The sequence below is a fragment of the Ciconia boyciana genome, chromosome 10 (assembly GCF_034638445.1).
Source record: "Ciconia boyciana chromosome 10, ASM3463844v1, whole genome shotgun sequence".
NCBI lineage: Eukaryota > Metazoa > Chordata > Aves > Ciconiiformes > Ciconiidae > Ciconia > Ciconia boyciana.
In genome coordinates this window covers 19,066,996-19,081,161 of record NC_132943.1, presented here as the reverse complement: position 1 = coordinate 19,081,161, position 14,166 = coordinate 19,066,996, and the positions used below count along the sequence as shown (strand labels likewise).

Genomic DNA, 14,166 nt, shown 5'->3' with positions numbered 1-14,166 from the left:
ATACACATGTGCCCACAGCCTCACACAGGACTAGCCTTGATCCTCCTGGTCGCCCTGGTCTGAATGCCTCAGGTGATGGGACAGCCACCCTAACCCGAGCAGGACTTTTTCATGGATAATCCCTGTCAGTGCAAAAAATCCCATGTCCCCTAACACGGGCCTGTCTCATTTCCTTTTGGCTGTTGGAATTCCCTTGGCTTTTGTCCAAGAGACCAAGGAAATATCTTCCCTCAGGAACCTCACCCCCATGTCAGTGCTTGTAGACCATGGTTAAAATGCTCCTTGACCTCTGCTTGGACAAATCAAGTGTCCTGACCTGCCTACCCTTCTCTGAGGTGGCTTTCCAAGCCTTTTCTGAGACACTTTTCAGTATTGTTTTTGCAGTGTGGACCCCAGAAGTGGCCACATTCTCTGGAAATGACCTCACTCTGATCATGCTCAGAGGGAATATCATGTTTGTGCTCCCATCAGAGACCACACAGACTCCTAGCTGTACTTTGTCTCAACCCTGCGTTCACCAGCATTTGAACTCTCGGCTCTGTGCTGCTCTACAGCAGTTCTTGCTATCTGCCTGCGTGAGCACTGCAGGGAGAGTTTATGATTTGCATTTATGTTAATCAGCATAAGTATGAATAATATTCCTGGAATGCTTGTACTTGAGCTAAGCTGTGTAACTAAGTACCGTTTTCTCGAAAAGCTTTGTGCATATGCTGAGTTAATACTGAAATGATAATGCTTTTGATATTAATTGTAGAAGTGTAGAAGGGTATGAAAAGGATGTAACAAAGTGCCTGATTTCACTAATGTCTGATAAAACCAGATTTTTCATTGAAATTTGAATGAATAAAAATGCATTTGGATTCCATTAAGCCTTGGGCTGTCTTGATAAAAAGCTTGCATGCTGAACAGGAACTACCTTTCACCCTCTCCCCAATGTTAGCTGAAAAAAATACCAAAACAAAAAGATATAACTACACATCTACTAAAAAAGAGGGGGGGGAAAGGAAACCTGTGAGATGGGTTTGTTTGATAACATGTAGGTTTGTGCATAAACTGGGAAAGAGATCACTGTGTTTGAGATAAAGTGATTAAAATACGTAGTAGTCTATAATCAATAAGAGTATAAATATGTTAAGTACTAAACCCATGACAAGTGCCCCACTGAAACCACTGTATATGCCCCCCCTTCAGTGTGCATAACCAGTTTGTCTTGTTGATTGACTGCAAGTTTTTAGAGTTACAAACAAGGAATTAACTGCACTGAATCTCTCCGGTCCCCTAAAGCCTCCCCTACTAACAGCTGGAATACCAGAGAGATACTAGGGCACTCAGTCCCTGTAGCTCTGCTCTCAGCCTCAGCAAGACCCTTCGAGCTTCCCTTCAGCGTGGGAGTGAGGACGAGGGGAGCGACTCTGTTTGCTTTGTGCTGTTACGACTAGAGGCAGGAAACAGAAATCCCCCGCTGCACAAGGGCAGGCCACGGTGCCACAGGGATCACTGCTGGGCTGCAGGAGGGGCTCTGAGGGTGGTGCTGGTGCCTACCTGTGTGTACGTGTCAGTGATGGTGTAATCCACCAGCACCATGACCAGGATGGAGATGGGGATCCCGAAGTCTCCGATGATCCGCCGAGCCTGCAGAATAAACACCCTCGCTGGCAAAGGGAATGGGCTGGCTCTGTGCACTCACCCTGCTACAAGGAGCCTGTGGCAAAGTGAAGCCCCAGATGGGGCCAAGCACCACTGCAAACCCGAGCACTGCTGATGAGCCGGGCAAGGGAACCCAGCCTTGACCCATGGGGCTGCACATCCCACTGCCCACATAACACACAGTCCTCCAGCCACTCTTAAGTGACTGGCTAACTGCTCCTGCTGGCCTATTCGGATGGTGCTCCAGGTATTACACAGATGCCCTGCATGTAGAGAGATGTCCAAAGGGAACAAGTTGTAAGCTCTTCCTCCTATATTCTAGTTTAACAGACTTGCATCCAGCCAAAGGAGCTTTCCCAGGGTCCAGAGGACTTTTCAGCAAAGCTCACTGGAGCAGGACAGTGCAGATACCATCATCAACAGCCAGCTCTGGTCTGCAGCCTAGGTCAGGCTACCATCCCTTCCGCATGGTACTTAAGGGATTGCTGGTGTTTCTTTGGGGAATGGTCCAAACGCTCTGGAGAACAAAGGTCTGTAGCAAGAAGCATTATTTGTTTGGCACATCCCTTGTCCTTAACACCTGGGTCCCACAAACTTCTCACCTTTCCTCCTAAGAAACGGCTGTTCTTGAACTTGCGCATAAAGAAGGCAATGAAGAAGGTGCCTAGCATGAGGATGAGGGAGAGGAGAGCAGTGTTGGGCTGCATCCTGATTCCCAGTGACATCGCATCCGCAGAGAGCATGCTGGCATTCAGACCACTCTGCACGTTCGGTGGGTAGAACTTCAGCAGAGGATGTTCTGCAAACACCTGGGCAGGTGAGAGAAGCAGCGGGCACTGTCACCGCAAGGAGGGGCAGGGGGCACTGTCACTACTGGGGGCAGGGGGAAGCGGAGGTGTCCTGCTCTGCGGAGAGGTGAGGGTGGTAGATGGTGGGCGCGGACAATCCCAGCATCCATCACCTCGCCTCGCAACCTACCCAGCTGGAGAGGGCTGGGGAGAGAAAAGTGGCCCCTCTTTAATGCCTCCTGCAGGAAGAGAAGGGGAGACAGACATTAGGGCTCGTCCTGCCAGCCTCTGTGGTGGCACAGGGGCCAGCTGGGCCGGGGCATGAGAGGCCAGCAAAGAACTGCTCTGCAGAACACCTAGGAAAGCTGTGGCTGAGCTGGCCCTGTTCTCCTGCCTCCTGTATGCTAAAGCAGCAGGTTCCTGGGGGATTGAGAGATGCGGCAGCCCATCTCCCTGGGGAAGGTTCACCTTGTACAGTTTGTAGAAGGTCTCGTAGATAAAGATGAGGGAGATGAGGAAAGCAAAGATCTCCTGGGTGAAGGGCGAGATGTAGCGCACCAAGAAGCTTCCCTCAGCTGCCACGATAATGAAGATGAAGACGATGAGCCACAAACCAATCCACACTCTGCCTGTCAGATACTCAATGCCTTGTGTCTGGCAGAACTGAAATGGAAAGGGGAAGGAGTTACTCATGGCTCCTCAGGCTGCCTCCCGCATCTGCTCCCCATTAAGATCAAAGACTCTCCTGGAAAAAAGCATCTACATCTGCTCGGGCATCCAGCGCAGAGACAGTGAATTCAGGGCTGGAGTCACAGGTAATGTTACAAACTTTGCATTAACACCAGCCAGCTCACACCAAGCAGGTCTTTACAGCTCCAGTCTTTGTAACAGTACCTCCTTCACTCTCTGCCGAAGCCATCCCATGCGTGATGTTCCCCATCCCACCCAAATGGAGGTGCTATTGCTCAAACACAGCTCTCCACTGCTCCATGCACTCAACAGCACAAGCCTGTTCCCTGCAAAGGAGAGCCTGAGCAGCCTGCTGTGTCCCACTGCATAAAGGCTACGTTAGCTGGGGCATGATCCCAGACAGCGCCCTGCGTACACACGCGGTTGTATGTGTGTGGAGAAAAGCCCCCAGGCTGTCACCACAGAATAGACCATCTCCACTGCCTCTGCTCATCCACACACAGCAACACCAACTACTTGCAGCACAAATCACATCCCTCCCTTTGCAGCCTTCCTCGGTACCACCACAGACAGTGCCCTCACACTGGGCAGAAGTACACCTTTGTACACAATGACTGGGCAAAGCAAAAGCAGTCAGTAAGAAGTGCGGTCACAGGAGAGCAGAGAAATTCCCACTGTGCAATGGCATCACCAGCTCCAAACTCTTGACACACCAAGGTGAAAATCTAGCCGTAGGAAAAACCATGCTTTAAAAGCCCAGACATGCTAGGAGTCAGAAAAAAGGAGAAGGATTAGACCCACTGCTTAGAGGTATGGTGACACAGGGATGCTTTTAACAGTGAAGAGGTCATGCTACTTCAGAAAGAAACATGTCCATCCTGGCTGGCCAGGATATCTCTGCAGACACCCTTGGGCTCTCCCTGAGCGGTGGGAGTAATGTACGTGGGACATCCCAAACAGGTGGTACGCTGAACATTGTTGGGTTCCCATACAAGGAAACCTGGACACAGGTAAAAGTTGTGAAATGGTCTTCAAAGGAAGCCCCAAGATCAAGAAAGTATTATGGAGCAGTATTTTAGGATGCAGCTACAAGTGCTCATTGTGCCAGGATGGGCTGCAGCACAGGGCTGGGGGATGATGCTCCCCTCACAGTCAGCAGGTAGAGGAGTGCTGTTACCCTGTCACACCTCAACGGGGTCAGCCCATGGGATACAGCAACAGGGGGCAGAAGTCCCTACGGTGTGATCTGCAAAGGGTCAGCAGAGCCAGGGCCAGCCCCAGCCAAGCTGAGGGCAGCCTGGCAGGACCCAAGGAGTCCACACCACCAGAGACCCTTTGGAGAACTGAGAAATGCTGGCTACCCTCTCCAGCCCGAGGGCAGAGAGAGCAGGTGCCAAGCACGGACACTGCCTCACATGTACCTTGTAAAAAGCTTCTTCAAACACCAGCAGAGGCCCTGAGAAGCCAATGACCAGGAGCGGCTGGGCTCCGAGCAGGGAGAAGAGGATCCCTAAAACCGAGGTGGAGATTATCAGCTCGGAGACCCCCATGAGACCCTCAGTTTTCTCTCCTGGGAAAGAGAACAACATGTGAGTGTTATAGCCCAGACACAGGCACCGTCACCACAGGCAGGCAAACTGCAGACACAGCTCCAGACGGAGGAGGCAGGTCCCCGTCCCATCAGTCCGAGGTCCCCTGTGTTGGGCAGGGAGCACAGAGGGAGCCTGGGGAGCCGAGGCTGGAGAGGCCAAGCGGCAGGTAGGGGACAAGGCAGCAGCCGAGGCGCAGTGCTGCCGCTCTCCCCGAGCGTGCAGCACCGAAGCCCACCCAGCACAGCATCACACAGACACAGCCAGTGTCCCAGCGTGCAAAGAGCAGACCAGAAAGCAGGCCCATTACCTAGGAGTCCCCCGAAGGTGATGGCAGGAGAGAGAGCAGCAAAGTAGATGAAGAGAACGGCTGCGAGACACTGGCTGTGCAAGGCGTCTCTGATGTCACTGAGGTATTTGGGGTACCTGCGCTTTATGTCCCGAACCAGACCTCCAAAAAATATCCCGGTCCGCTTCAAAGGGTCGTCCTCAGCTTCCTCCTCTTCTTCCTCAGCTTTCACTTCACACAGCTCTGGAGGTGCACAGAGGGCAGGGCTTGAGCAGGGGAATGCAGGTCATACCCTTCGGCTGTCCCTCTCCCCCATGCCCCGTGGAGACCTTCCTCCAGCAGCGCTAACCTGGTGGGCCCCCTGAGACTGCACATCCCACTGCCTCCAGCTGCCCCCACCTGCCAGAGCTGCCCACAGCCACTGTCCTGCCTCCCCTTGCCCTGCTCCCCGCTGCCCACTGCAGGAGCCAGGCCCCGCTCACCCCTCTGCCAGGCTCTGTGAGGGGAGGGCCCACTGGGGCACGCAGGGCACTAGGCACAAACTCTTTTGCCCAAATGTGAGTGGAGAGACCTTTGGCTTCCTGGACAGCCCCCTCCTTCATGGACTTCTGCTCCCTCTCCTTCCTCTTCCTCAGCAGCAACTTCTGGAAGGTGGCAATGGATTTGAGCAAGTCTTTCCCCTCCACCTCCGATGGGGGGATGACAATGCTGCAGTCCAAGAACTCGTTGATTGCATTGAGGAGGTCTTGACGGTCATCTGCCATGTATGCAGCCTCATGGAAGTGCTGAGAGGGGCAGGGAAAAAAGAGAGAGGGAGAAGGCTCAGACCAAGACTGCACCCAGCTACCTACAGCCTGGAAACACAACGCTTGCTGTGACCATACAGTAACATCCCGCTCCCTCAACTTGTCTCACTACTGCCACTCTGTGCCAGACACTCCTGAATTGCTCCTCCCTGTCCTTCTACCCAGTGCCCCTCACCTAATCCCATGTCTCTCCTCCCTTCCCTATCCATCCTTTCCAGTGACCTCCTTGCTCCTGCTTTTCTCCCCCAAGCCCCACTGCTCTTGCCCAACATCGTGCTCCTGCAGCATCTCTGCCAGCTACACACTCTGCCAGACCACAGGGTGCCTCTCATGGGACCTCACCATCAATCAAAATCAGATCTGTGCTTCCCCGCTAGCCTGGTGCCTCTCGTTCCCTAGGCTAGATGCTACACCTGGCCAGCCTGTGCCTCTGTTCACACCAGATCACTGTGGCTGCATCAGGACAAGATCCTTCTCCTTACAAGCTCTGCATGCCATTGCTCGGTCCTGCAGGGCTCTCGTTTGGAGCCCAGCTCAGGCATGTACCAGAAGCCAGGCACCACAGGGATGAAACACTTTCCCTGTCCCTGCAGCTCAAAATTAGAACTCTGCAACAGACCGATGTCCTCCTAGTCTGGTCTTGGGTTTGTTTTGAGGGAGAAGCTGGTGGAGGCCTAAAGCACCGCAGGATAAAGCACAAGAACCAGGACCTGAGCAGGGAGCATAAGAGACTCTTGGGAGTCTCCACATGGGAGGGAAAATAGGAGTCTACAGCATGAGGGAAGCCATGCAAGGGAAACCAGGCAGAAAAGGGGAGATACTCCTGACAGCAAGGGCAAGATGACAAGGAAGGACTCCAAAGAGACCATGAGGGGACAGCACTACTGCAGACAGGCAGGGAGGTGCTGGCAAACGGGCGGAAGTGCTGCATTGCCTTTGGAACGTGCCTGCAGAGAAAAGGCTGGAGAAGATGAACAAGTGAAGAGCCTGTAAAGCAGGTAGGGGACAGCTAAGGTCCCTGCAGCGCACAGACTCCCTGGAGCCACAGCTTCAAACTGTAAATGATACCGTACTCTTCATGGCGCCAGCCACCGTGTAACCTTGCTACGGCCAGCCTGGCTGCAGCAGCTGGCTCCCCTCTTCCAGCAACAGAGGAGCAGAGGCTCAGATGAGCAAGATCAGCCCACAAATGCAGCACCGAAGATGGAATATGGCACCTCACCTCTTCTGGCTAGAAACACAGTCTCAGCTGAGCCCTGTGCAACTCCTGGGAAGGGATCTTACAGCTGGGAGCCCTTGTTGCCCACAACCCACTTGCTCTGAGTGGACCTTTTAGTCCCCATTTCAGGGAGAGTTGTGCACTGGAGGCAGGACAGGCAGGTTTGTTACTCCGTTATAGTTACCTGGCACCAGCCAGGAGGACCCTGTGAACCTCTGATTCTCCTGTCCTGGATGTATGCAGCAGATGCTCAGATTGTCTTTCCTTTGCCTTTAATTCCTTACCAGAATAATGAATTTCACTTTCCTGCCATCTAGCCAGATGGGGGACTTCTAGCAGTGCACACGCTTGGCAGAAAAACCTTCCTGCCTCCTCACCTCTCCTCCTGCATGGATGTGCTCCTCTGCATGGATGCCACAGCCACGGGACTCAGCTAGAAAGCTTCATCCAAACACCTGACAACAGTCCCCACGCATTGCTGGGTCTTTTTGTCAGTGTGGCCTGGGCCAGGCATCATGGTCACTGGCACCGCTCAGCCTCCCCTCCTCTCTCTGAAACATCAACTGAACACAACTCCTCTAACCTTGGACAGTCCTTTGCTCCTGCTTTTATGTACGGCCCCTTTCTTCACCCAGCCTAGCACTCTCTGTCCCAGCCAAGTGTCTGGCCTGCTCTTCCCTCTGTACTGGAGCATCCTACCTTGGTCGAGCCAGGCTACTCTTAAAAATCCCAGGTGCTGACGCCTGCCTGCCCTGCCCAGGCCTTTGCACAGCATCTCGCAGCACTCTCATCCCAGGACTGACTTCTGAGGAGCTACCAAAGCTCCCTCGCCCGTGCTGGCATCACCACCCATCAGCTCCTCACCTTGTCAGACATGAGGGTGGAGATTGAGCGGCCAATTTCATGGTAGTCCATGTTGGCCTGGCTCGGTCCCAGCAGAACAAAGATGAATCTGACAGGAATGGGGACCTCCAAGACAGATTCCAGAAAGACGGCCTCATTTAGTCGGACAAAGGCCATAGTTGGCTGCTCCAGGAACTGCACACAACCTACCAGGAGGCAATGTTTTGAGCAGAGTTAATCATTGGGGTGAGCTGTACTGGGCTGCCTTTAACAGTGGAAACAGGGATTTTGGGGGTTCCCACGAGCCCTGCAGTCCCGTACTTGTCTCCAGACCACTGACGCAGCATTGAGCTTCATGCCGAGGACTGCTCCAAGTCCCCTGTTCACTGATCATTCCCAAGAAGTGCTACTTTCTTTAGCTTTCCGGTTAGCCCATTCTTAATCTCTTACAGATAGGCTCTACTTACACTATAAGGGGCTAATTTTAAATCAGAAGGTTGTTCTATGCTGAGCCACTGCCTTATGGAAGGAAGTCTCTTACATGTTACTTTTATCAAACTTCTTATTTCATCAAAGAATGAAATCAGGTTTGCTTGACATGACCTATTTCCCATAAACCTCACTGCTTGGCAATAATTACATTCTTGTCCTTTAGCTCTTTATTAATTGAATCCCATATTAGCTCTGCCATTATTTTGTCCGGGAAGGACGTCAGGTTAACCTGTAGGTACTGGATCACTGTCCTTCCCTTCTTGAGTACTGATGCTATGAGCTTTCTTCTGTTTTTCTTATATGTTCCCTGTATTCCTAGACTTTTTTTTTTTTCAGATGAAAATGAGCCAGTTCCCTAAAGACTCATAGGTGCAAACTGCACAGTTTGTTTTACAATGTCCGCATCTCATCAATGCTTGGCAGCCTCCTCGGTTCCTAACAGATTGGGAAGTGCTCCCGCATCCTCCGGCACACCAGCCGCTTCCTTCCCATACCGAACACAAATGTTTATTGAATACTTGTATTTCTCTGGCATTATTACTGATCTTTCTGCCATCTGTGTCCGGCAAAGAGCTGTGTTCTGTGTTAGACTGGCAAATCTGGGCCATCCGAGTGGCCAAGCGAATCCCAAGACACAGCCGTACCTCAGAAATGGCCAGTGTTTAGTTATCTGAGTATTCAAAGTGTGTTTATGAAGCTGATTTGGCCTCATCATGGTTAAGCATCAGCTTGGTTGAGTTGCCAAGCCTCTTTGCCTGAGCTTTTCATCTACTGGATAGGCAATGACATTTACTTTGCTTGTAGTGTAGCTACGTTTGCTGAGATGTTAATGCCAGCAAAGTGCTGAGAAGGACTGTTCTTGTGGTTAGAAGGCACCAAGCCCACTGATGCTTGAGCCTGCCCGCTCACAGCCCTGTTGTACAGAGAAATATCTTCTGGCAGTGCTATGGCCGATACCCAAGACCTTGCCACCAGCCAGGCCTTGCTTCCATAAACTCAAAGCTCCCTGGCGCACACAGCCAGCAACCAACACTGGCCAGAGGACAGTGCGAGGCCCGATAGCAGTCAGTGCCTGACCATCAGTCCCTCGGGCACCACATACCCACTTCTGAGCTGCAAAATGGGATGTTCTGGTGAGCCTGGTGGGACTTTCTCCTCTAAGCTGGGCCCCAGCTCCCAGCAGCAGTGTCTAGCAACCTTTTAGTTTAGGAAAGGAACTATCCAGGCACCCCTTAAATTTACCACAGACAAACAAAACATGCATTGTCACCAAAGGAGAGAGCATACAAGGCTCCCTCCCCAGTTGAACATTGGGAACATGTACAGGATGACCAAATACCCCTCAGGAGGGAGGGCACACACAGCTGGAGCCAGACCAGGATCTGAACTGCTCCCTTTTGGCACCAGGGGACTCTACATGCTGCCTCTTACCCACAAGGACCACTGTGGCCTCCGCATCTTCAGGGATCTTCTCCATCAGCTTCAGGTATTTACGGTGGCCCTCAGAGTTATGGAGATGTGGGTTTTTCTGCTGGGGAAGAATAGAAACAAGTAAGGATGGAGTTCCCGTGCCTTGGTCTCCCTACACAGCCTTGCACCCCACTGGCACATCTGCAGCCAGGCTTGCTTCAGCTGCACGCCCAACACCCTGCTTCAGAGGCAAGGCACCCTCACAGCAAACAGCCACCCTGCAAGTGCCAGGGCTGTTGCTGCCATTGCATGCTCAAGCAGACATTTGCATACAGCGTGAGGCTAAAATTAGGTCCCGAAATCATAACGCAGCGACCTGATTTCCAGTGATCCAGGGGAGCTCAGCCCTTGCAAGTACAAGACTCCTATGAAGGAGCCCAGAGGTGGGCGCCAAGGACTGCTGCCGGCCAACAGTTGTCCCCAGGGTGTGGAGAAAGAAGCAATAACCCCCCATGTCACCCTCACCTCCTTGCACTCAGTCTCATGGGCCTTGGGGTCAGCCATCTCGATGCGCTCTTCCCCCATGAGGGGCATGCAGGTGTCAGTGGTGTGGTTGTGGTGGTGGTTCCCCACGATAGAGTTCATGCTGGAGCTGGAGTGGTTCCTCGGGAAGAAGCCCTCCTTCTCGTCATTGGGGTGGCTGAGGGGAAGGGCAGCAGCCATGAGGGGACACGTCTCCTATGCCACCTGGGGCTCACAGATAACCCCCAAGCCCCAGCAGCCCTCAGCCATGTACCACCCACCTGTGCTTCAGCAGCAGGGCACGCAGCACATTGGCTCGGTCCTCCGCTCTGATCTGGTCAGAGATGATCATGGTCTCCACCATGAGGTGAGCAATGCCAGGCAGCGTGGTCTGCTCCAGGTCAAGGAGGACGGCACCTGCCAGCAGGAGGGGAAGAGCCCTGCTCCTAGTGCGCAGCGCTCCCCGCCGCACGCACGCGCTGGAGACACGGCCGTCCCACCAGGAGCCAGGCTTTGGTTGGGGTACAGATTCTCTCAGTTGAGAAATACCCCAAGTCCAGGTGTCCCATGTCCTCTGTGTAAACCCTTGTCCCAAGAGAACCCAAAAGCTCCAAGACGCACTAGTAGCTCTGGTACCTTCCTCTCGTTTTGGTCGCCCACCCTGACCAAACTTGACCTTTTACACCAAAGATGGGTCAAAGACCTGCAGGCCCAGGCACAGCTGGGTGTCACAGCTGCCACGTGCCTGAGAGCAGCAAAGCAGAGCAAGGAACCAACACAGGTACCCTTGGGCTAATGCAAACCCTGGCAAACAGGCTGCAGGACGGTCTCTCTCTGCAGACTCTACATGGAGCCTGGACACGGACACTGTTGGAGTGTCTCCAGTGAGGGGCCAAACAGCAACAGAAGCTATCCAGCAAAACCTGTCCCAGAGCAAGACACCCTGGCCCACAGTTCCTGACTCACCGTGGGCAATTGTCTTCCTGAGCTCCAACAGGCTGCGGAAGGACAGTGAAGCCACGTGGGGTTTCCCCCACCTTGCTGTGTCCTCCTCCACGTCCTCCTCGAACTTGATCCAGCGGGCCGTCTCCCTCCAGTGCATCTCCTGGTTCTTATCCACCACCAGCTCGTTCAGCTCCACAAACACCTAGTGCAAATTACAGTGAGGACATGAGACTTCCCCTGATGCATACAGCTCTATCAACGATACATGGAAACCCTCAGGTTTGTTCTCAAGGTACCACTTGGTCTAAAGCACTGCCTGAGCAAACCTGCTTTAGTTAACCAGAGGTTTGGTGAAGAGAAGCAGCCAGGAAAAATATCACTGGCAGCATGGCAGGAGCTTCCATCAGCACACGGAGCACTAGAAAGCTCCAAGTCAGATGGTGTGGGCAGAGGAGAGAGAATGATGCAGTGCTGCACCCCTCTACCAAACTGTGACAATTTTGTCCTCTGCCTGCTTCTTGGTTTCCCCCAAAATTTCCCACACTCGCCAGAGGTGGTGACATTACTGCGCTGCCAACTTCCATGACAGCACTACCACGTCTGTGACTTTTTAACGTCTTTCCTAAGGTTGAAGCTTTGTGATTTCAAAGAAATCTTCGCTTTTATTAAAAAGTGTATTTTCAGCCCTCATTATAATGGATAAGAGCTTGAAATGTCACCCCCAAGGTCATGTAAACTATTAATTATATTGAAACCCATTTATCACTTTATAAAGTGCCTGTTTCTAGTCCTGATTTATGGCTTCTGAACAAGTGTGGGAGGACAGCACATAGATACCTCATGGGGCTTTCTATCCAACTTCTTCTTCTTCTTCTTTTTCTTGACAGATGGAGTTGATGCCAATTTTTTGCTTGTCCTGGTGATCTGACTCCGAGATGGTTTTTTCATCAGATGCCTCCTCACACCAGGGTTATCTTCAAAACGGTGGCCTGAAGACATGCAAAAGGAAAAAAGACCACCAGTGTGTCTAGTGGAAACACACTGTCTGGCAGGGAAACGCATCCAAGCCCACCCTTCTCTCATTAGCTTACGCTAGCAAAGCCCTGGCAGCTGGAGCACTCACCATCATCCTCCAGACCTTTGAAGATCCTTCCTGCCTCATCTGCCTACTTTCAGCTCTTCCAGATATCTGACAGCTAATTCCTTCAAGAAGGCGGCTTCCTCCCAGGCTGTGCATACACTGAAGCATCATTGCAGAAGCTTTTATTCATGGTACCTGAATAAGTGGGGCATGAACCCTTCCCATACTCCCCCAGCGAAAAGCAACCTGAAGCCTTATCTGCACAGCTCTGCACCCAGACAGCGCAGGCAGGCACCTGGCTGGGGCTCATTTCTCCCACTGGAGGAAGGCCTGGTGCTCAGCAAGCACAAAGGGCAGTGAAGGGGAAGGATATTTAGCTGCTGGTCTGGGAGACACATGGAAATATCAATGACTGTTTTATATAATTGTGCAATGAGACTGTAGAATAACAGTGCAGACCGGGGCTGGCATGGAGGCTGGGCAGTTAACTCCAGCTACCGCTGTTTCTAGATGATCCGCAGTGCCGCTGCAATGCCCTCTGAGAGGTCTGCGTTACAGAGTTCGGCTGGCTGCATCAAAGCCTCCTGAAGCCTCCAGAGAGGCTGTTGAGGCTGCATTAGAGACCCACCACCAAACTACTGGTGCTGCTGGCTAGCCAGCGCCCACCAAAACCTGGCCACAACCATGCCAGCCCCTTTTGCAATGTCAGAGAAGCAGCACCTGGGCAACAGCCTGCCATGGAGAGTAGTTGCCCTGGACACTATCCAGAGACAGCAAGTGTACCTTCCTCGGCACAGACAGCCCATGAGGATGGGGAAAGTCTCAGAGCCCAGCTCCAGGATGGGCAGGCTCCTCCAGGTAGATCACGGAGTCAGGGGTTTTGCTCAGCTTCGGTCCATCGAGGCTTGCTGGCCCTGCATGTAAGGCAAAGCCAAGGTCTTCTCCCTGGGGGACCAAGGGCAGCTCTCCGTTGGCTGGGGTGAATGTTCAGTCTCCATGTACCTTTCTGCCCTTGGCTTCAAGACCTGCAGCTCTCAGGGCAGGAGAGGTAGCGAAAAGCATTGGGCTTGACGGCCAAGTGGTCTCTTTGATATTGCAGGAAAATATCCATGCATCTCTGGCATGGAAAGACATAGCCCAGCACCAGGCCAGGCATACCATGGCCTTGCTCCTTGGAAATCTGGGTTGCTAAATTAAATATAAAATTAATCAATACCGAGCTTCAGGGCATTTTCCCCCATTGGCTGCCCTGCTGATGCACGTCCTGCTGACGGCCGGACTCCTCCCTGCTCCACTTACTGCACTGCAATGTCGATAGGAGCCAATAACTGCCAATCGCTATGAACGTTTCTGGGAGCCAGACACATGTGGGGCTTCCTCGGTCTTTTGTATGGATTTCGCAATTCCTGCATGTACGGCAGCCACTTCATCACACTTGGTGTGGATTCGTGCATAAACAAACAGGTCACCAGGCAGATGATCTTGGTATCTGGCACCTTTGCTCCAATCCCTGCAGCTTCTGATGCTCCCATGCACCCTGGGACTCATTCTCACTATGTCCCTAGCAGAACAGGGCCAGAGGACGCTCTGCCCAAGACGACAGAGCGCTCACCCAGAGCACGGCAAGCCTCCCCCGTGGCAATGCCAACCTGTCACGCAGTGCTCTTCAGCAACAGCCCTAGAAAGCACACACAGGCATTCAGCCTCAGTCACCAAATGGCTGGAGGACAGATAAAACAAAAGGGGCCAGGTTTCCTGCCAGCATCTCCAGTGACTCCCACACTTGCTGACAGGGACAGGAGCCGGAGTGCTGCAGGCTCAGAGCGAGCCGGTGAAGGCACACCT

At 52.7% G+C, this 14,166-nt stretch overlaps 1 protein-coding gene across 6 annotated transcripts in view; it reads right to left on the bottom strand.

The window, feature by feature from the left end:
* The window catches only part of SLC4A3 (solute carrier family 4 member 3), a 35,220-nt gene that overhangs the window by 4,600 nt on the left and 16,454 nt on the right, over positions 1–14,166 (bottom strand). For 5 of the 6 annotated variants that reach the window (XM_072875497.1, XM_072875498.1, XM_072875499.1 and 2 more), the window contains 12 exons: positions 12,078–12,229; positions 11,262–11,442; positions 10,577–10,712; positions 10,299–10,473; positions 9,795–9,894; positions 7,893–8,077; positions 5,575–5,788; positions 5,025–5,246; positions 4,547–4,695; positions 2,904–3,098; positions 2,250–2,456; positions 1,543–1,632 (listed from right to left, as the gene is read on the bottom strand). In XM_072875497.1, coding sequence (XP_072731598.1) covers positions 1,543–1,632; positions 2,250–2,456; positions 2,904–3,098; positions 4,547–4,695; positions 5,025–5,246; positions 5,575–5,788; positions 7,893–8,077; positions 9,795–9,894; positions 10,299–10,473; positions 10,577–10,712; positions 11,262–11,442; positions 12,078–12,229 — 2,006 coding nt within the window. The remainder of the gene's footprint in view (positions 1–1,542; positions 1,633–2,249; positions 2,457–2,903; positions 3,099–4,546; positions 4,696–5,024; positions 5,247–5,574; positions 5,789–7,892; positions 8,078–9,794; positions 9,895–10,298; positions 10,474–10,576; positions 10,713–11,261; positions 11,443–12,077; positions 12,230–14,166) is intronic. The other variant, XM_072875500.1, reaches the window with a different exon arrangement.